The 20,599-nt window shown below is 53.2% G+C and overlaps 7 protein-coding genes across 7 annotated transcripts; 5 read left to right on the top strand and 2 right to left on the bottom strand.

Annotated features, from left to right (window-relative positions):
- Positions 1-215: 215 nt before the first annotated feature.
- On the bottom strand, positions 216-1,865 carry GLOTRDRAFT_134952 (uncharacterized protein; the record flags this gene model as incomplete). Its single annotated transcript, XM_007862498.1, has 1 exon — positions 216-1,865. One exon carries the CDS (start codon positions 1,863-1,865, stop codon positions 216-218), a length of 1,650 nt encoding a protein of 549 aa, XP_007860689.1.
- A 276-nt stretch (positions 1,866-2,141) lies between these two features.
- On the top strand, positions 2,142-4,429 carry GLOTRDRAFT_30296 (uncharacterized protein; the record flags this gene model as incomplete). Its single annotated transcript, XM_007861996.1, has 9 exons — positions 2,142-2,509; positions 2,571-2,721; positions 2,778-2,863; positions 2,919-2,970; positions 3,031-3,084; positions 3,208-3,790; positions 3,857-3,961; positions 4,096-4,273; positions 4,330-4,429. 9 exons carry the CDS (start codon positions 2,142-2,144, stop codon positions 4,427-4,429), a joined length of 1,677 nt encoding a protein of 558 aa, XP_007860187.1.
- Positions 4,430-4,657: 228 nt separating this feature from the next.
- On the top strand, positions 4,658-10,053 carry GLOTRDRAFT_67666 (copper transporter). Its single transcript, XM_007862499.1, has 10 exons — positions 4,658-4,898; positions 4,948-5,064; positions 5,117-5,152; positions 5,207-5,222; positions 5,275-5,348; positions 5,401-9,008; positions 9,059-9,547; positions 9,606-9,711; positions 9,766-9,896; positions 9,951-10,053. The coding sequence occupies exons 1-6, from the start codon at positions 4,759-4,761 to the stop codon at positions 5,792-5,794; spliced, it is 777 nt and encodes a 258-aa protein (XP_007860690.1). The 5' UTR covers positions 4,658-4,758; the 3' UTR covers positions 5,795-9,008; positions 9,059-9,547; positions 9,606-9,711; positions 9,766-9,896; positions 9,951-10,053.
- GLOTRDRAFT_123990 (uncharacterized protein) lies at positions 5,935-10,074 on the bottom strand (the record flags this gene model as incomplete). The annotated part of the gene is made up of 5 exons (XM_007862500.1): positions 5,935-9,008; positions 9,059-9,547; positions 9,606-9,711; positions 9,766-9,896; positions 9,951-10,074. The coding sequence occupies 5 exons, from the start codon at positions 10,072-10,074 to the stop codon at positions 5,935-5,937; spliced, it is 3,924 nt and encodes a 1,307-aa protein (XP_007860691.1).
- A 129-nt stretch (positions 10,075-10,203) lies between these two features.
- On the top strand, positions 10,204-12,096 carry GLOTRDRAFT_134955 (NAD P-binding protein). Its single transcript, XM_007862501.1, has 9 exons — positions 10,204-10,304; positions 10,370-10,803; positions 10,857-10,901; positions 10,959-11,178; positions 11,248-11,370; positions 11,452-11,470; positions 11,540-11,626; positions 11,677-11,875; positions 11,938-12,096. The coding sequence occupies exons 2-9, from the start codon at positions 10,441-10,443 to the stop codon at positions 11,962-11,964; spliced, it is 1,083 nt and encodes a 360-aa protein (XP_007860692.1). The 5' UTR covers positions 10,204-10,304; positions 10,370-10,440; the 3' UTR covers positions 11,965-12,096.
- Positions 12,097-12,938: 842 nt separating this feature from the next.
- Positions 12,939-16,265, top strand: GLOTRDRAFT_134956 (Piwi-domain-containing protein; the record flags this gene model as incomplete). The annotated part of the gene is made up of 20 exons (XM_007862502.1): positions 12,939-13,030; positions 13,082-13,207; positions 13,268-13,363; positions 13,418-13,477; positions 13,527-13,755; positions 13,805-14,032; positions 14,084-14,369; positions 14,430-14,435; positions 14,489-14,550; positions 14,605-14,727; positions 14,782-14,831; positions 14,886-14,971; positions 15,024-15,175; positions 15,226-15,352; positions 15,406-15,580; positions 15,636-15,679; positions 15,739-15,796; positions 15,849-15,928; positions 15,983-15,990; positions 16,045-16,265. 20 exons carry the CDS (start codon positions 12,939-12,941, stop codon positions 16,198-16,200), a joined length of 2,244 nt encoding a protein of 747 aa, XP_007860693.1. The 3' UTR covers positions 16,201-16,265.
- A 2,790-nt stretch (positions 16,266-19,055) lies between these two features.
- On the top strand, positions 19,056-20,424 carry GLOTRDRAFT_134957 (uncharacterized protein). The gene is made up of 2 exons (XM_007862503.1): positions 19,056-19,714; positions 19,774-20,424. Exons 1-2 carry the CDS (start codon positions 19,212-19,214, stop codon positions 19,898-19,900), a joined length of 630 nt encoding a protein of 209 aa, XP_007860694.1. The 5' UTR covers positions 19,056-19,211; the 3' UTR covers positions 19,901-20,424.
- Positions 20,425-20,599: the final 175 nt, after the last annotated feature.

Consider the following 20,599-nt stretch of genomic DNA (forward strand, 5'->3'; position numbering starts at 1 on the left):
AGACATCCTAACGCCGCGGACATCGCATAATCCAGCCTCTAGGGCAGAACGTTGAGTTGCGTAGGACATCGGCAGCCTGCAGGGGACGCAACACGTATAGCATCGTCGCTTCAATACGAGCGGTGGGCCAGCATCGCGACGCAAAAGGACACCTTGAATTACAGTAGAGTTACATTCGCTAGGTGCTCTTGAATCAACTACAACGTACATCAGCATTATTGCATGTACTGCCAGTCGATAACTCCTTGATCAACGTTTGCTTCTAGCCTGTTGGCAGCTGGCTTGTGGATGCCGGTACACCTGACCCGCAGCAGAGATAGTCGCGCCCCTGTCTCAGCGCGGTCTTTGACAATTTCTTCGAGTACCGAGGAAAGTTGAACGGATCTCATGGTGACTGTGTCCTTGAGATCCCACCTTTCTAGCGTAAGCTCTTTCAGCTGAGGGAATATCCTCTTGGGGGGAGCTGGCTTGGGAAGACGATGATCTTGCTTCCCTAGACGCGTTTGATAATCGCTATCTTCATCCTCGTCGTCCTCATCAGAATAGTACGGCTCTTCTGGCTCGTCCATGTAATCCCATTTGTGCATAAGGTGGGCGCCCAAGGTTTCTACTGCTTCCTGGACGGCTACCTTCCGAGCATGGAGGGCTTCGATCTTGTGAGACGACTCAAATGTCCGCAGCCAACCCATATCCCTGCTCGAGCGGATAGTGATGCAGGTATCCAATGACAGACTCCGAATTTCGGATAAGGGAAGATACTGGCACCAGAGGGATAACGGGCACGGCTCGGACGTGTGGAGAAGGATGCTGAAGTGCGGTCGCGACGTCTGCGGAGAAGTGGCATCCTCATTTGTGGACCACAGGGAGATAGTAAAGCGATCCGACTCTTCCCAAGTCACTTCCGCTGAGGCGAACGGAGGAGCGTGCCCCAATCGTAGGATGGGGTCGATAACCCGGAAAGCGGTCTCGATGTTGTTGGGACTAGTAGGCAGTAACGTCGCCAAATGTAGCGTCGGCCGATTTCTGAGACCGAGAAACGCTAGCATTGTCGCGCACTGGATGAGGCGTGTATCTGAAATCTCCACACGTTGCAGTTTTTGCACAGGTATAGGCGATATTCGTGAGAGATCGATGACTTCTGGGGCGACCTGATCCAGCACAAGTGACTCAATCGAGGGCATACCCTGCAGGAGCGACGCTGTATCGCGTATGGACAATCTATCGCGTGGGTGAACGAGGGAGAGCTCCCGGATATTGCGGAAGAGGGTCAGATCTTCGGCAGACCCAAACCTCCAATGAAAGCACGAAACACTACGGAGTGCCGGAGTGACGCGATCAAAGAGGACGATATGTTTGGTAAAGGCGTCGGCGGGGGATATCTCGAGATCCTCCAAAAGGGGTGCAGGCTTTTTTAGACGATCCAATACATCGCGAGTAGGACGCCTATCTTCCACAATGAGGCTCAGGGTCCGGATACGGTGCATTTGATCGAGAACAATCGCAGAAGCTTCGATATTAGCCTTAGTGTTCTCTCTCGTGAAAAATATGGAGACTCCCAAAGGTGCGCCCTCTGCACGTCTGAGAAATTCCTCCGTACCCCGCGGATCGGATAGAGGTGGCCGTGCCCACAGGGAAGGGTATCCCAGCGCAAGGACGCGCCACTGGTGGCAGACATGCGTAATTTCGAGGACACGCCGGCTTTCGCGACCCATTTCGCTTGACAGCATAAACATCATGCACATAATTTCTGGAGGAAGAGAGGAAATTGGCGCAAGGGCATTTCGACGCAAGTTCAAGGCTTGAATCTGCCTGTCGATTTCCTGCATCTCCTTCCGGTTTTTCATAACATCATTCTGAGTTGACATTGTACTAATCGTGTAGAGGACCTGTGAGTCAGAAGCGGTAGTCGAGAAAGTACACAGGCGGCTTACAGGCTTGCGATCAAAGCTGCGCTAATTATTAGAACCGGTACGCTGCTGCAGCCACAAGTGGCTGTGCTACCTTGTTGAACCGAATGGGTCCACTGAACAGGAGATCCAACGCTGTACTGAACGAATCCGAAACCTCTCAGGCCCGTCTTGTATCGCACCTGGCTCTCGAGAAGTAAATGACTTTGAGAGCCTTGGGACATTATTTCTTATATGTCAGACTCCGACTATGGTGACTTTGCGGAGTTCACTGCAGAAGATTTCGAGGAGATCGACGCAGCCATACTGGCAGCACTGGGCTCCCAGAGCCCGACTCGTCCCGCTACTCCAACCTCTACCGACACGTCCAAGTACTGGGACAGCAGCTTCAGCTTTGGGGATCTCGCAGGTCTCCCTGGTGGTCCGGACATTCTCATAGAACTGGAAGGCCGTACCGCTGACGTGCATGGTCTATTCAAGGACCCGGTAGCTGTCGAATCTGACAGCGAAAGCAGTGGACCGGATCCGGAGCCTGGCAGTCCGTATAATAGGTTTCGGCGGAAGAACGTCTTGTCTGTAAGCGACTTAGTCGGACCTGCATGGTAAGTCCGACTTCTGTAGCACGGTGTCATGAATCCTGCATTTGACGTTAGCGCTTAAAAGGTGTGAAGTACAGTTTGACTATGGCTTGCGCCAGCGAAGAAGTTTCAAGCTGGAATCTCGCCCTACCACTTTCGTCTCGGCACATGGTCGAGAGATCAAGGTCAACCCCGATGTGGCTAGAAAAAATGACAAAGTATTGAAGGCTGGGCAAGTACGTGATTCATCCCTACCCAGCGGGGGAGCTTATGCTCAGTCGTGCATGCTTAGTCGGTGCATAAAGTCTTAGAACGCGAAGTGAAGCCCGCCGAAGTGGAAATATACATCACTACTGAGGAAGAACGATGGGCTTTGCGGTAGGACATCTTATGTCAAACGCTGGCTCAACACTGAGCTCTTGAATGCATTAAGGCTTGTGAATATGCTAGCAGCCGTTGGTAGCTTGATGACCGTTGGCTTTGCTGTGAGTATAGCAGCCCCAACTTAGTTATCTTTGCGTGTGTAGCTAATAACATTTGGTTAGCGAGAAATACCTGTGTTCGGTATCGTGAACAACCAAATAATAGTCGGCATTATTGTCGGTTTTCCCCCATTTTCACTCGATCCTGATACTGATCAACTATTGCAGGATGAGCTGCGTCGAGAGCTCAAACCACAAACCCCTCCGCCCAGTGTGAGGAAAGCCTCTCCTTACCGCAAGCCAGCGCTCGGAAAGCGCCTTAAACGCACGCAAGAGGTAGACGAGTCCCATGCCAAGATCACGTCCTTCTTCAAAGGGAGCGATCGTGCTCGCACACCGTCTCCTAAGCGGCCTCCCCCTTCGCTCGTCCCACTACCGAGGTACATTCTTCACTTGTCCGACAGCAAAACTCGGCGTACGATGACCCTCCCGTCGGAAGACGATGCGCTACCATCTCGGCTGCAGCTGATGCTATATCATCGTCTTCTTTCAAAGTTGGTGTCGCTGTCAAAACCATTCGACTTTAGCAGGATTTGGAAGCAATTGCGCTTGCGACCAGACGCGCGGTTGGGTCACCAATTCTTGACCGACGCTGGGCTGTTGCTAGGCGCCGACTGGGGGGCACCCTTGGAATGCCTCAATGACCTAACGGCTGCTTGGTTGGCGGCCGTCGAGCGGCTGGATGTGGACAGTGTGGACAAGCACCTCAAGCTTGTGTATAGGACCCGACCGACGACAGGTAAAGTGGGGTCCAAGCGGAAACGTGCAGATGTCCTGAGTACGCGCAGAGAAGATGTGGACTTGGCAACTGCTGTTGAGGCAAGTTTGAAAGAGGAGGCAGATGCCGATCTGCAGAAAGCGATAGAAGCTAGTTTGACGCCGGAAAAAGGGAGCGTGGTAGGACCATCCCGGTTCACGGGCCGACAGCTACCCCCACATCTGACATGGGTCGTGCAGAATTCCCTCCTGCAATCATCCAAGGGGGATGACAGAAGTGCTAAGGGGAGGAGCATAGCCTCGGGACTGGATATCGAAAGTGGAATGCCCGCAGAGAATGAGGTTAACGGTCAGTTCGGACCTCCATAGCTACCAGAAGGATACGACTCACTTAGAACTGCGTCCCAGAAGCTGCTGAAGATGCTAACTCCTCATCTGAGGACGAGTCGCCGGATTCTCATGTATTTGGGATCAAATATTTCCAGGTCGACGATGCTCTCCTCGATGACTATCTGAAGAAGGTTCTGGATTGGTGGTACGGCAGACGATCTCCAGAGGGTGTCAGCTTGGACCACACCAGCAGGTGCTTGTGAGTTGGCGATGCTAGTTCCCTCCAGAGCTTTGCTAACATGTCGTACCTCTCAGCTCATGTGAATATAGCGACGACTGCGAGTGGAGAGCTGCGAAGGCACGCGAGGCGTTGGCCAAGCCTGCCTTCGGTGGTGCCGAAGAGAGGTACTTCTGAACATGGGACAATGTCTAAGTTATTGATCACATTCGCTGGTATCTGTCATATCTTGTGTTGTTGTATCATAGAACAGGGATCATAGGAGTCGTCTCTGCAGGTGGGCGGACACCTCGTACATAGATGTCAAGGTACTGGCTATTCCCCAAGCCTCTTAGAGATTCCGATTCGTGGCTATCAATGCCCCTGCGTATAACGGGGACGCGCTAAATATAGAAAGTACATACAAGCACTGCGCACTTGACTATATCCATTGTCAACACACTGTATATGATCATAAGCCGCTCTTTTAACCAGACAACCGACCTGGACATTGACAGACTTGCAGGATGAAGATGGATGGCTGGGAAGACCGCCTCCACTTTGCATACCTCGGCGAACATGTCCTGTTCGGTTCTCTGCGCCTCAACTCTTCCGCTCATTTCTTCCTGGCTGCATGCTTGACTATCTTTATATGTCTGACAGAAAGGTGGGGTTGGACCCAGACGCGCTATTTCATTTCCCTAATGGTTCCCTAGACTGCTTACTCTCGCCTTGTCGAAGCACTGGTGTCCGTTGACCTCTATACGACACTCACGGCTCCGCAATGCGCTATGGCGAACCGCTCTGTATTGGATAGTTACCCTGAATCGACTGTGAGTTCCCCTATTCAGAAAAAGCTGCGGAGTTGAGTGCATGGATACTTAGGCTATACATGCTGGTCGCTATGACCTTTCATCTCGGGTGCGTGCGTTCTGCTCATGCCTGTGAGCTTTCGTATCTGACATACCCCGGCAGGCTGCTCCTTGTGACTGTAAGCCACAGGTATTCTCGAGCACAGTGTCTGTAACGGGTCTTGGTTGCAGGTGACAGCATTATCTGTTGGTCAATTCATGATGGAGTACTTGGACGCGCCGAGTCCGCGGCCCCACACACGAGAGTATGTTCCCAGTCCTCCCCGTCCCTGCGACTCCGACTAACGTGTTCAGCAGCTCATATGGGGTCAAAGAACCTCTCCTCAGTCCAGATTCCCCAATCTTGAACGCCGTGAGGATGGACCGGATGACTGGGCGTCCGCGTTCCAAGTCCAAACCGGACAGTATATTCATACATCCGAATGAGTCAAATATCGCCCGCGCAGATGCTGTAGCACTTGAGATGGGAATAGGCGGCGACACGGAGCTCGTGAAAGGGAACATATATCCTGAAGATCAGGACACATGGGAGCTTGGTAGAGGAAAAGAGATAGCTAGGGCCCTCCTTAGCGGAACCTCAAAGGAGAAGCCGAACACTATGCAGAGCCACAATCGCAGTGGTTCACGACAACGTCTGTTCGACATCGGAGAAGAAGAATCATCGTCAGACGAGGAGCCGGGCTTCCCGTAAATTGTAATATCAGCTTGCTTATTCTTACATCTGCCTTGTCGTCCAGACAATATATGTAGCACACTCCATAATTCATAATTATGACCGACATTGTCTCTGTAATATTCCGAGCAGTGGTATGAATAAATATTGTACATCGTTTATCGACTTCCACCGGGCACTGTGGGCGCTATGGCGCCTCTGCGAGGAGCAAATCCCCCGCGACGAGACATCTGTGGCGAGTTTGACCTATCAGCCTCCGCTGTCTTACGCTGCCATTGATCAATCAGCTTGCCAACGCCTTGGTAAGGCTTATCCGGCGATTGTGGGGAAGGGTCCTCAGCAGAAACCGTGGGTTTGCGCAGGGGCAAGGGGGACAGCCGAGGACGCTCAGGCGAGCTAGGACCAGCGGTGAAGGACTGCTTCAGTGGCACACTTCGATAGCTGTGCCCACTAGCGGGAGTTGTATCGGGCAAGCCTGAGCCTTGACTAGTCCCCGTGGTCGATTCGCGCGGAAGGCCGGTAGGCGATAAACGACCCCTCGACCCTTCCGTAATCTTGCTTGGCGGGTGGAGGCTCTGACCAGTAATATTACCCTTCAAATCGTCAAGGCCACGGGTAGGTGAGATTCTCGTGAAGCGTGAGCCCGGACCAGGCGATGGAGCCTGAGCAGGGAGCTTGAGATTGGCGGGCTTGTTGGGTGCCACAGGTGGCGAACTAGGAGTCTGCTTTGCCCTAGACTCGTACATTTGAACCATGTCTGAGATCGATGTGCGACGAGAGGATGACCTCCGGGGATTTTCCGGGGCTTTCAGTCCGGTCGACAAGGAGTCTCGCGATGCAGGCGCAACACTCTCCGTAACGTTCTTGGAGACCGGAAATATGAACATAGACTGAGGCCGTGACCGTCCGGATACTTGCGATGACGTCTGTGATGGTATAGCTCCCTTCGCAGGAGGCTGCTTGCGTTGTTCAACAGACACACGCCGCTTGGGAGAATGGCCTCTTGGTGTGCTTTCCCTCACCGAAGAAATTAAAGCCTCTGGAGAGTCCGACCGTTGCCTCGACGGCGACGGGGGTGCAGGAGCGCGAAGCCTTTGCGTGTCTTGGCCCGTAAGTTGCGAACCCGTAGCGTGGCCCTGTGGAGTGCTGGGTCTATCCTTCGAGCTTCCTCCCCATAAATCTACCAGATCATGCACTGAACTCTGCCTGCTCTTGGACCTAGCTCTCCGTCTCCGAGATTCCTTATTTCCACTAGCTTCAGAGCCTGCCATGGCAGTGAATCCATTCACGTCCTCGGGGCCCTCGTCTGACCCACTAGACGACGAAGTATTCTTGCGTTGCGGTTTCTCCACTACAGGGCTCCAGTTGTCGGTCAACTGGGCTGAAACGGTCCCCGTGCGGATTGGTGACGGCATCCTTACAGCGTTACCCGACGATACACCTGGAGGCTTCAGGGATGGACTGGGTGGGGGCGTAGTTTCGTGCGTAGTGATAGCTGCACGCGCAGGAGGTATTGTAAACACCCTCCCTTGAATGACAGATGCACGTTTGCTGGGCGACCTCCTCAGCACAGGAGTGCCAGGCGCCCCTGCGGTAGATGACGGAGACGCCTCGTCATCAGTACCAGTTAACCAGTCACGAGCTTCGGGCTTGACATTCAACCCAGACTGAGATGATTGCTCTGATGGCGTGTTGGCCGAAGAAGACGCTATGTCGATCAAATCATTACTAGGAGCGGGAATATGCTTGATGGATAGAGAGCTGCGATGCTTCCGGGATAGACTAGGCCTTGGCGGCCTCGATTTCCGTACATCCGTAGCTGTGTCATTGGTGCTAAGCGGTTCCCCAAACCGCCTCTGAGAGCTGGATTGCGTCTCCATCATAGCAATACCGGTAACCTGTTGAGATCTCACTCCAGCACCGCCAAAGGCCCCTTTATTGACCTCTAGGGCATCGTTGCTGGCAGCTGTACCAGATTCAGTACCTCTAGGCGGCAAAGGCGGCGGTCCCGAGGCCGATGATGTCTTGCTTAGTCCGGACTCAGTGGGATTTTTGCGGGGGGCTCCGACAGAAACACCCGGAGAAGGTGACCCGAATGTACGATCCAATTCTTCCACCGAAGGGAACCGCTGCTCGGGGGAGAGTTCTTCTGTCGGTAGTGACGACGTGTGACCCCATGTAGGCTTAGGACTGGGCGGGGCTGCAGCGCTAGAGAAATAAGACGTCTGTGGCTTGGGTGACGGAGTCGGCTGAAGGGGTGTATTTGAACTTGACGGCCTAGACGGCAGGAGTCCTGTGCCCGAAGAACCTCCTTGGGGCACTACAAGGCCTGTCCTAGATCTACCAACGTCTCCCAAAGTCTTTACGGGTGTCTTTTCGGAGGAAGATAAGCCCAATCCATCGAAAGCGTCCTTGGTCTGATTCCGAGGCGCAAGTCCTAATCTGTTGTGGGATCCCGTCAGGCGTGGCGTGGCAGACGGTGGTCGTGGTGGAATGTTAACCGAGCTCGGGTTCGAGTCCCGACGGTTAGCCGACAATGCCGCAGCAGCAGCCTCTGATGAAGACGAAAGCCCCAACGAAGCACTGAAAGAGTCTCCGAAACCATCAGACGCCCCGCCTTTGGTAGCTCTACGACTCTGGTCGGCCTTTGGTCGCAGCCAAGGGTCCGCTTCAGTGAGATCGATCACGGGATTCTTGACCTTCCACGCCTCAACCGCAGCCAGACCAGATTTGTGTCCTCGAACAGGACCAACTCCCTCACCGCCCTTCATGGCTTTCCAAGCTTCGTCACCCTCAGCGCCAAAGCCCATGTCAAGATCCCTGATCAAGGTACCTTGTCTGGACTGGTCCTTGCCTAGGTCTCCGGAAAGGACTGAGGGTTTCGTTGGACTGGGAGGTCTAGAAGCCTTGTCATTCGGGCGTCCTCGACGCATGGGGGCAATGGCTTCAAGAACTTTGTCTCGAGCTTGTACCCCAGATCCTGGTGCCGCCATAATGGGAGGACTGCCTGCAGGAAGGGCGACCCCTGATTGCGAGGACCGATAGGTAACTAGATCGTCCAGAGGATTGGCAGGTGGGGCAGCAGATGAAGTTCTGGACAATCGGGGCGATAGAGGCTGAGGAATAGGGACATTATATGTGAACCTTGACTTGGTCCCGCGAAGCCGATGAACTGTGTTGAGGAGCTCAAAGACTGAGGGACGCTGTGTACCGTGCTCACGAAGCATGGACGCTATGGACTATATTTAGACCACCGAAACCAAAAGATAGATCAGGACCTACCAATAAGGCCGTTCATCTGACTGGAATAAACTGGGTATGGTGGTATCTTGTACTGGACATTGAGGATAGCCAGTGGCCCATGCTCTTCGAAAGGAGTGGTGTAGTAGCACAGCTTGTATAGCAAGACACCGAGCGCCCATACGTCCGACTTCTCATCGATAGGTCTCCGTAGATACGGGTCGACCATTTCAGGGGCTCTGTATTGTAAGGTAGTATGCCTGTTCAAATCCGCCTCGAGCGCCCGAATCTCCGCCGTGGTGGAAGGTACCCTTGGCGCTACAGGCGCAGCCGATCCAAAGTCACATAGTTTGTAAGAAGTAGATGAGGCCTGGAGGATGTTCTCGACTTTGAGGTCACGGTGAAGGAGAGGGGGACGGAGATTGTGCATCGCGGCTACCCCTTCACAGACATCCACGAAGATCTGGAGAATCTCAGCCTCCGTCAGACGTTCTCGGAGACGTCTGTTCATCATGTCGATAATACCGCCGCCTTCGTGGACGTAGTTGAGAACACGGCAGCCGTAACCAGGTGTCAAAGTCGCACTCACCTTGGCAGAACTCCATCAGGATGAAGACTTCGTACATGCCATTCGGCATACGGTGCCAAGCAGCATCAATAAGGTAGACGATGTTGGGATGTCCCCTGAGGATCCGCTGTGTTGTCGCGTAAGAAGGGCTCGAACAAGCAGCGGCTGAGATTACACGTACCATAATGTCAACCTCCTTTTTGACCTCGGACAACATCGACTCGCTCTGAACAGCTATCCTCTTAAGGACATGATGGTGAGTATTGTATACAGGCTGCGCCGTTCTGACGAGATAAACATGCGCGAAACCACCTAGCAATTCCAAGATCAGCTCGTAAACCCCGCATGTTCCAGACGTGTACACACCCTGACTGAGGTACCGTTCCACTTGCACCGGGTATTTATTAACAGATATCGTCTGCCCCGGTACAAGTGTTCCTCTGTTCGTCAGCTGGTAGGCTTGCGCCTGCTGTACCATGGCCATAGCCATGGTAGTTGCGATGTACAACGCTGTAGCCGCCAGGAAAGGCAGTCATAGAAGTGCCGGGCACAACGTGCGTGCCACGCGAGGTTGCCTCACCTGACCATAGCGCGTCAGTACTTGGGCCCTTTCGCCTCCAACGGCCTTCATTCTGATCTTCATCACCCTCTGCGCTCTTACCCACAGTGTATCGACGAGAATATTTTCACAGCGGGGAGCCTTTTACTTCCGATCCGTCTGTGAGTCACTCTCAGTCCCTGTTTGATCCTTTCTACAGCAAACTCACGGTACCGAATCTACGCAGGAATCTGTGTACTATAAAATCAAGTGCCCTGCTAGACTAGAGCATCAAGACTTATCTGTGAAGAGCCCGACATGTCTCACTCTATACACCAGCATCTCGGCGCTAGCGTCCAGGACGTGCCCTATTCGCGTCCCACAACGCCCGGTGCGCATCCACCCCAGATTGGATTCGTCGGTCTCGGCGCCATGGGATATCTCATGGCCCGCAATTTGGCAAACTACCGCGCCAACCACCCCGGTGGGTTTGTTCCGCTGCTGGTGTGGAATCGATCCGTATCCAAGTCGGAGAAGTTGCAAAAGGAAGTGGGTGAGGATAAAGTCCGGATTGCTCAGGATTTGAGCCAGATCGCGAATGAATGCGATGTAATCATCACCAACCTTGCAAGCGATGAAGTAGTGAAGGGTGTGTATCAACAGTTCCGGGAAGCTCTGACGGCGAGTTAAATTCCTGCGCCTTCTCCGGCCACCAGTCTGATGTTCCCAAGCAGAAGTCGAAACCCACGAAGAACAAGATTTTTGTGGAGACTAGCACTGTACGTGACTGACAGCATTGCAGCGAAGAGACTGGATGCACATAAGATTGCTCACAGGTCTATCCAACGCTCGCGGGAGAGCTGGATTCACTGATCTCTTCAGTGCCGCATTGCCATCTCATCACCTGTCCCGTCTTTGGTCCCCCTGCTGCTGCTGATAAAGCGCAACTCATCATCGTCATGAGTGGTGACTATCGCTCCAAAAAGGAGGTCGCGTATCTCCTTGTTCCCGCAGTGGGCAGGAAGGTCTATGACCTGGGTGGTAACCTTGAGAAAGGTGTGCTCAACTCGCTCCTGTGGCCTTCTCCCTCGCCATTTTCTCGCTAACTCGCTAACCTTCTCATAGCATGTACCTTCAAGTTGATCGGAAATTCTATGATCATGGGTATGCTCGAAGTAATGGCCGAGAGCTTTACGATGGCAGAAAAGTCGGGGGTCGGTGCTGAAACAGCCTATAACCTCATCAAAGGTTCGTGTTGCCCAACGACTAAAACTGTGTCCCAACCGCTAACATGTTGTGCGTTCGTTTGACACCTCTCAAATTCTGTAGACATGATGCCTGCTCCACCGTGCGCATACGCCCATTAGTGCTGGGTAGCTGTCAGTTGACCGTTCGTTGGCTGCTCGTTTTACCTCAGATTGGTCAACTACGGCAACAGGATGCTGCACGACAACTTTGACGGTAGCGCAGGCTTTGCTATCGACGGGGGTATCAAAGATGCGACGTAAGTCTCAGGGCTTCACGGGAGGATCGCTCTGCTGACCTCTTCTACAGGCACGTCCGGAGGTTGACTAATGAGCACAACTCCCCGATGCCGTTGATTGATATTGTCCACCAGCACCTATTGACGGCTCGTGCTTTACAAGAAAATCACAGACGTGAAGGGATACACAAATTCGAGACGTTAGACTGGAGTGCTATAATCGCCGGTGCTCGGGTTGCTGCTGGGATGGACGGCTTCAACAGCGCGAGCGTACGTATTCGGACAGCGTGTGTCCGCGGATCGATTGGGCTTACCATTCTTGGTCTTTGTAGCATCCCAAGGTGCAGAAACTGGACTAGATTTGACAAGAGAAGTACGTATGCGAGTGTATGATTGTAAAAAGTCGTGAAAATGGCGATCCATGTTGTAGAAACGTCATAGCAAATGTGAGTTACTGTATTCTGAAGTAAACATTGGGCGATTCGTTGGAGTACGGAGAGGTTCTGGTATGTAAGACGGAACTCTAAGTGAGCGATGATGACCCTTCTGAGCTGCAGCCAATGACGAAAGACGATAGGCTCGTCATGTGGTCTTGTTGATCCTATTTCTATTTACACCGCCACAGCATCAACAATCCGATAAGACTAATCTAGATTGATTACATTTATCACTAGGTTCGAGTTCAGTTCGACTCGGCGCCGGGGCAGGTATAAGTTGTCAATTCTTCCCTCATTCTGAATCCCACCGTTCCCCACCGTCGATATCGTCGCGATTATCTTTTGAAGACATAGGAGCAATGGCTGCTCCTCAACCAGCCTGGGAGGAATTCGCCGGAACCGCGGGCACGGTCGCGCACATATACGCCAACGCGTTCGTTCTTCGCTGGGATGAGGACGAAAAACGACACATTTACGGGTACTCCAGTGCGTTCATCCTTGCGCCTTCCTTCATGCATTGTCATATTGACCACGTTCTCGCGCGATAGTTGGTGTGTTGGATCGTTAGAGTCATTGGCGTTTGTTCACGGAAAGTAGCTATGGCGTTAACTCCCGTTACCGAGGGCGCGGAGTCCCGCAAGATCTCGAAGCAGAAGGCCCAAGAATTAATGCGGCGTCTGCAAGACGAAGATCACCATAACATCTTTCAAGGCCAGGGTGCTTATGACGGAAAGTCGATGCTGTGGTCTGTAACCCCTTGTACACCCCTTGGATTTGCCTAACTTGTCGCGCAGGTGTACGAGGCGATTGCAGCTTCCCAGCGGAAATACTGGAGAGGTCAGGATTCTGCGTGGCTCCCAGTGCACTCGTCTTGAATAAGCTATGCTTAGTTTACAATGCTCTACACGCGCCCCGACCCGCAGCATCCGATACGGAGACCGACGAGCGTGAACATCAGGGTTACGTTCGCAAAACAGGTCCAGAAAACGTTGTCTATCATTTCCATACCCTTTGCACCGTGGTGCTGACTGGCTTACAGATACCTGGAAATCATCTACAACGGCCGCGGGGCTGCAGATCTCCTTAGTGGTCGTCCATTCGAGCACGAGGAGGCGACCACTGCGCTGAATGCGCTGAATGTTATCTTCCAGCAGGCTCCATCTACGTCAGTATGCAGTTTTCATGCATGCTATGCCTCCGGCGTTGATGAGCTCTTAAATTCTAGCGCCGGAAGCGTACGGGATGGGCGCAGACTGTTCCCACGCGCCGCGCAGCACTCCCGTCCCATAGGCCCATTTCATATGGTCCAGGGCTATTTCCAGTGAGGTCTACTCCCGCTTTACTAGTAAGAAGCATGTCATTTATTCTAGTGTAGGAGTGTTCGTCCCATCCCGAGGGCCCTGATGGTTAATGTTGATGTGGTCACGGGATTGCAGTAGGTGATTTCGTAGCTTCCAGGAGACATTCATGAAACCCTCTTGTAGGATCAGGGTGTCTGATCTGACCACGTTTGCTGCCGAATATCTTGAAGTTACACTTCAAAGGCTCAGGGATATAAGTGGACAAGACTTACAGAAGCTCCGATATGCCCTCAAAGGTCTTCGGATTGAGACTACTAATGGTAGCCGCCCGAAAAGATATGTTATATCAGACCTTGTCCGGCAGGCTGGCAGATACCAGTTTGACAAGGGCGCTACCAAGTTGACGGTTGCCGTAAGATGTCGAACTGCATGCCATAATTGATGACTTAAAAATTACATAGGAGCACTACCTGCAGGCCTATCAGATCCGACTCCGTTATCCAGACATGGTTGGCGTCAAAATACGGCACAGAGGAGACCACGATACCATCCTGCCGTTTGAGGTCTGTAAGCTGGTCATACCACAAGTTTACAAGAAGCAACCGCCACCGCGAATGCAAGCCGAAATTGTCCGATATGCGGTGAAGGACCCTCTTGACCGGATGCAAGCAATTCGGGATGCGCGAAATGTGACCTCAGGTGCCTACATGCGAGTCTCGATTGACATAGACGTTTTGTAGGCATTGGCATATGATGCATCCGTGGCGCTGGCTGGCGCTGGCCTTTCCGTGGCTGGCGATTTACAGAGGTTGCGCGGGCGACTGCTGTTTGCGCCCGACTTGGAATTTGGTAATCAAGCAAAGTTGACTTTTAGGCCTCAAGAGACGGGGGTCTGGAATGTCACGAAATACCAATTCGCAGTCCCAATGGCTATCAAGACCTGGGTGATCATTAATCTCTCATCACTCCAGGATGCAGTGGTGCATGCTCTGGGACAGGAGTTGCGCAATGCAATGAATGCAAGAGGTGCGTCTCAGCGCTGCCATATCTGAGGTTATGTCTGACGCGTTTGCAATGGTTGACTAGGCATGTGTAAGCCCTCCTCGTTCTCACTTCTTGACTGGCTTTCCAAAGCTCGGTTACAGATGTTCAACAACCTCCTCTACTTGATCGTATGGCTAGTCCAGACTCCGAAACAATGAAACGTGTAAGCAGAGATTGTTGATACTTGTAAAGTATGCTGACATTCCGCTCAATCGAGGCTTTCTTGAGCCGGCCAAAGCCCGACCTCGCCATATTCATCTTACCGCGGAATAGCCCGGACTTATACCGGCTAGTGAAAAGATTGGGTGATATTGATCTTGGTCTGGTAACCCAGTGTGTGGTGAGTTGCCGTCTATCCTTGATCCCCGACCCATTCTCATATCGACGTGCCTAGACTGAGGGCAAGAGCTACAATAATCAGTATTGCAACAATCTAGCCCTCAAGTATGTTTCGGCATTTTATCTCTGCTGTGGTTATTTTTAACATAACATCTACAGGATCAATGTCAAACTGGGCGGAGTCAATAGCTTTGTCCGAAGTCCCATTATGAATAACTTGAAGGACATCCGAGTTATGGCACTAGGTACGTGATCGTTTCTAGGATCTTTTGAATACACTTCTCATCCATGCACAAGGTGCTGATGTCAGTCATCCGACTGATTTGTCCCAGCCCTCTGTTGCCTCATTAGTTTCTTCGTGGGATGACCACTGCAGCAAGTACGTCGCTTCTATAAGTATACAGCGTCCACGACAGGAAGTCATAGAAAATATGCAATCGATGGTCGAGGTATGTTCCAAAAAGGGTTGGCCGTGTTCAGCTCACTGAGAGTCTGTCAGCGGGCGCTACGATGCTACCAGGAGAATCACGGAAAACAGCTCCCTCGACTGCTTTTGTTCTATCGCGACGGGGTCTCTGAAGGGGAGTATCGCACTCTGGCTCTCACGGAGGTCAATGCAATCAAGGGTAATGCCGGCGGTCACTTCAGATTATTCCGCCGGATTAATAATTTTTGCTAGCTGCATGTCATAAGGTCTGCGAAGAGGCCCGGACTCGGGATATCCCCCACCTTGCTTTCGTGATTGTTGGAAAACGACATCACATACGGTTCTTCCCCGGTAATGAGGGCGCAGCCGATCGTACTCGAAACTGCCGATCAGGCCTAGTGGTGGATAAGGAGATATCCCACCCGACGCGAGTACAACATCTCTCATGTGGACTGTCAACCTCTAATAAAATGTCACTCCAGTGAGTTCAACTATTATCTGCAAAGCCAACCTGGGCTAAAAGGCAGTGAGTTCTCGATAAACGTCCACTTGTGCTGTCTTCTCCGCCTAACGCCCTCCAAATAGCAAGCCGGCCGAGCCACTATGTCGTGATAATCAACAGCAAGCGATTGTCCCCCGATATGTAAGACGTTTGCTTGATTAGCCATTGCCTAATAATTCATGTGTCTGTATAGACTGCAACAACTGTCATACGGACTCTGCTTTGCTTATGCGCGTGCCACTCGCGCTGTGTCTATTCCCGCTCCGGTTTATTGTGAGTCTCTCCTGTTCGCGCTAAATTCCTTGCCTGATCATCGGATTGTCGCAGATGCCGATGTTTGTGTCATTTGATCCTTGTTTGTGCACCAAGCACTGACCTCCAATGTCTAGCTCGTGTGCCGCCGGGCTCGATTCCACTTTGATGATCGTGTCAGCTTACACGCGGATTATGGTTCCGACACCTCCGGGCCGTTCGATCTTCACTTTTGGCAACAGCATTTTACGCCGGCCAACGGCAACATGGCGAACACAATGTACTTTGTCTAGGGAACCGCGAGATAAACCGAATGTTCGACTGCCACGGTATGCATGGAATGGAGGCATGAAGGCGTGGTGTATGATACTTGTACTGTTAGTTTCATAGTCTCATTCCAAGAACCGAGCGGTCTTGGGCTGAGACTAGAGAAATGATCATCTTGGGACTGCCGCTAATCGAGGGCCAGCTTAGAGCGAGACTAACTGTCTAGGCTGTCTGTCGACTTGCCAGATATCGGCTTGCAGGTAAAAACTATTTCATGCCCGGTCGTGCTCCCCAGCGTCCCCGCCTGGGTGGGAGACATAACCCTCAGGAGCTGTGCATGTAGCACGGACGAAAGGCAGACAGCCGCTGCCCCTCGCGGGAGGGCGCACTCAGTAGAGGGTTCACTCGGTAACGGGTTGAACACTGAAGACGTATCTTCGGTCCTCCGAGGTACTGTTGGGCCCTCCGAGCCCTGACCCTAGTCCTCCCAAGTAAGACGTATTCTATCTCAGAACGTCGCCGGGGGAATCTATCTGCTAGGACCTCTCTGGTATTTCTATTCCGACTTGGCGGGCTTCGGTCACACGCCGACGCGTTATCGCCTTCTCCATGTCTATGTAGGTCTGCGCTCGGAGAACTTCACTGGATTAAGACGGCACTATCTGCGCTGCGTCTCCTACGCATAAGCTGTGTCATTAAATCTAGGCGGGCAAGCATGCTGAAGCGACAGACGGCTCCTGAAGGCGGCCTGTTCTACATAGGTGTCCGATGGCGCGTGGAAACCGTTCATACAGTAGGGTGGACAGGAAGATCCTGCGCATGCTCTCCGGAAAGCTTGACTTCATGCAGCCGGCGACGGTCCTCTTCGACGGGTCGAAGATGCAGGAAGCTAGTAACTCGTACAGCTCGATTATCGTTCTCGTTTACTTTCGGAGGCGCGATATCCCTTTCCCTCCATCCTGGATCTGTGTGCATGCCCATCTTTCCCCTACCCTTACGAAGTCTTTCGATCTATGGCGTCTTGGAATCAAGACCATCACACAGGCAATTGGGTATTGGTGTCAGTCGCCCTCCCGTTCGTCTGGCGTCAAGGAAACGGGCTCATGACTGGCTGCAATGACAGGTAATGGCATCCTTTATCCCCTTGAGATATCCGGTTTCGGAGTTGAGGCTTTTGGACCGTGGACTGGCTGGCTGCCTAAAATCTAAAAGTATAGTGGCGACTATCTGGGCGAGCCTGGGATGTGAGGCGTCGTATCTACTTCGACATATAGTCCGGTGTCTGTCCTTGTTGAAGGAGGATGCAGTGGTGACCTACTCAATACCGATTGAACGATGTCCATCGCAGCTGGTGGCGCTGTCGCGCCGGCACCCTAGGACGACGTGATAACAGCTTCCATTCCAAAGACATTCTCTACCTGCCCATTCCAGGCATCGCATAATGAACTCTTGCAAGGCTTGAGCTTGATGGATCGCACTCACCCCTTTAGCTCCTCGACTCCTGAATTACCCTACCGGAGCCGTGGTCCGATCTATGGAGGATGCGACCATCGACTGCATGTGGAAAGTCTTCTGGGACTGGTAAGTACTAGTGGAACCACCGGTCGTAAGTGCGTGCGCCTATATGCACAGAAGCTTGTATACCTCCGAGTCGTACAGAAGTGAATGGATTGCATTCACGCTACGTCGCGATCATGATATCCGGCTGGGGATGTGATAACATTCATTCATTCTGAGCAGAGCTTCTAGGCTAGTGAATGTGCGCTAGACGTACGGATACGCCATCCATGGAAGACCCAGCATGGGCCCTGTATTCTTTCCTACGGCGCGCACAGAGGTCCTACTAGACGAACTGTAGCGGCGTACGGAAGGATGTGGCTTAGCACCGTCCTTTCGAGGAGCATATGACAGCGTACAGTCCGTTTATCTGAGCGCACTCTTCTTTCTGCATGTAAAATGACTGAACCTTCAGCTTCAAGTCTGCGATCTCGTCAGCCTGTCCACGCCAACGCCACCATTCCTTGGCGTCGATAGGCGCATCAATTGCCAACTCTTCTCATTTATTTCCTGCAGGTCGCATCTCCTTCTGCTTTATCTCCTATAACGTCCTAGCGTTTCTGCTGCGCCGATATCGCCATCCGACGCCAAGGCTAACCAGCGGACTTGCTCTATGTTTGCTATCTTGCTCAGCGGTGGCCATATGCGCCTGTTGCTGCAACCCATTCACCGAGACCTGCGCGAGCTTTGGCAGTGAAGTGGTGCTAGCTGGACGGTGGAGAATCAGTGGGCTGAGCGCATAGCACCGTAGCGCGATGATGGCCGCCCGCCGCGACACGCGGGAATTCCTGCGCGCCGTGTGAACTGGCGATATCGAGGGTGCCGCCGAGCTTTGAACGACTGTAGGTACTCGAACGAACGGCCGACGATGCAGAGCGCGAGCGCGACACATTGGTGTTATGCTGCAGGCAATATACGTGACGCTGGTTATGGACCTGCATGGATGCGCAGAAACTGAGTAAAGGCTGTCAAGTCTCGGAGAGTCGGTGTCACGTCATTTTGTGATCGGGGGAGCTGATGCAGATCTGAGATCTGGACTATCTCGAAGCTCGGCATAGCCCGGCATCGCTACGCGTCGTCGAAGCCGTCGCTTTGTTCTTCTCTCCATTGTGCATGCCAGTCCGTCGCGGAATAAAACCCTCCCTGCCCGTGTTTTCCCCACTATGAACACTTTGGAAAGCTCGGAATAGCAGACAATTATATATCCATATGCCTGGCAAAAGGCAAGGGCAAAACCTCGAACGTCATGTAGGAAAAGCTGATCAACACCCCGGAAGTCGAGAATCTAAGCGATGGCTGACCGCGCCACGCCGACGGTGTGACAGCCACCTGCTAGAAGTTTCATGTCAGCCTCCCTCGTTGTTCTTTTATAATTATTTTCCTCTCTCCTTATCTCCCATCGTGCCCGCACGTTTCTTCTTCCTCCCGCTCCTTCGCCCCTACATATAACCCCCCTCCGCGTCCCACCTCGCCCACGACCATGCGCTCCTCGCTCGTCGTCCTCCTCGTCGCCGCCCTAGCCTCCTCCGGCGCCCTCGCCGCACCCGGCCCCGACCTCGAGGCCCGCGCCCCGGTGCCCTCTAAGCGCTTCGAGGCGCGCTCCCCCGCCCCCTCCAAGCGCGCAGTCGTAGAGGCCCGCGCTCCCCAACCCTCCAAGCAGGCGGTCGTCGAGGCCCGTGCCCCGCAGCCTTCTAAGCGCGCTCCGGCACCCCAGCCCTCCAAGCGTGCCCCGGCGCCCCAGCCCTCCAAGCGCGCGCCCGAGCCGGCCCCGCAGCCGTCCAAACGCAGCATGCTCGAGCAGGTCGCCATCTACCACGAGGACCTCTCCGCCAAGTTCTGCCCCGCGCCGAGCAGGGCGTGCCCCGTCGGCCGCGCGAGCAAGATGCCCGAGTCCCTCGCAGAGTGGGACGGCGTGGAATTCGAGTGTGTGGATTTCAACGAGGATCTGAAGGCGTGCGGCGGGTGCGGGAGCGTCGATGCTAGGTGAGCATTTTTCTGGCCGTGCGATTATCGGGGGCGGCTGACGTTGGTGTTTGCGCTAGCCATGACTGCACGACGATCCCCAACGCCCTCGCAGTAGCCTGCGTGTCCGGCGCTTGCCAAGTCACCTCTTGCAAGCCCGGCTTCGTGCCGTCGCCCTTCACGCCCGGCTCCTGTGTCCCCCTCTAATCTTCCCACCACTCCTCCGCTTCAAAACCCATAGACTTCTTTCCTAAACACTTCACTTTCACATACCACCACCGCCACCAGCCTACCATATGCTCCGATTTATTGCTTTACATTTACACCGACACTCGCCGCCGCCGCCACACTGCATCGCCTAGACCCCTAGAAGCTACCGTATGGACCTTTATATTTATTCGCGCGTAGTGTTGCTTTGATTCTTCGGAGACGTTGGTGCTCCCGTCCCCCTACCCATTCTAGACCCCCACTATATTCTTGGACTTGATATTTCTGGTGATGATTGATGATTATCTTGGACTTTCGTCGCGGGTTGCTGTTGGACGTGATCTTGCTTGCCATCCACGTACCCACCCACGCATCCACCATCCATCACTACCATCTGTTCGCCGTTCTAGTTGTCGATATTTGGTGTATAGGTTACGCTACAGTACGACAACTACTGGGGAGGCGCAATTCCGGGTCGCGCGGCGAGTTGTTTGCATCTGTTTGGACTCTGCAAGAAAGTGGTCGCAAATCCCCCGCCTTCATACACGCCCAGTTTAAAAAAAGGTTTCGGCAAGGTCAGATCTCAGACCTCGCCCAGGGCCGGATCAGACCCCAGGCCGATGTCCGGTTGATGACTACCTGACATAAAAACCGAGGATCAGATTGAGTTCCAGTTGACAGGCATGTCGAGTCGAGAGC

The sequence above is a fragment of the Gloeophyllum trabeum genome (assembly GCF_000344685.1).
Source record: "Gloeophyllum trabeum ATCC 11539 unplaced genomic scaffold GLOTRscaffold_00001, whole genome shotgun sequence".
NCBI lineage: Eukaryota > Fungi > Basidiomycota > Agaricomycetes > Gloeophyllales > Gloeophyllaceae > Gloeophyllum > Gloeophyllum trabeum.

Coding starts and splice junctions, on each gene's coding strand:
- GLOTRDRAFT_67666 (XM_007862499.1), top strand. CDS start 4,759: ATGAAGATGGATGGCTGGGAAGACCGCCTCCACTTTGCATACCTCGGC. Junction 4,899..4,947: donor TTTATATGTCTGACAGAAAG/GTGGGGTTGGAC, acceptor ATGGTTCCCTAG/ACTGCTTACTCTCGCCTTGT. Junction 5,349..5,400: donor CCGCGGCCCCACACACGAGA/GTATGTTCCCAG, acceptor CGTGTTCAGCAG/CTCATATGGGGTCAAAGAAC.
- GLOTRDRAFT_134955 (XM_007862501.1), top strand. CDS start 10,441: ATGTCTCACTCTATACACCAGCATCTCGGCGCTAGCGTCCAGGACGTG. Junction 10,804..10,856: donor AGTTCCGGGAAGCTCTGACG/GCGAGTTAAATT, acceptor GTTCCCAAGCAG/AAGTCGAAACCCACGAAGAA. Junction 11,179..11,247: donor GGGTGGTAACCTTGAGAAAG/GTGTGCTCAACT, acceptor ACCTTCTCATAG/CATGTACCTTCAAGTTGATC.
- GLOTRDRAFT_134957 (XM_007862503.1), top strand. CDS start 19,212: ATGCGCTCCTCGCTCGTCGTCCTCCTCGTCGCCGCCCTAGCCTCCTCC. Junction 19,715..19,773: donor TGCGGGAGCGTCGATGCTAG/GTGAGCATTTTT, acceptor TGTTTGCGCTAG/CCATGACTGCACGACGATCC.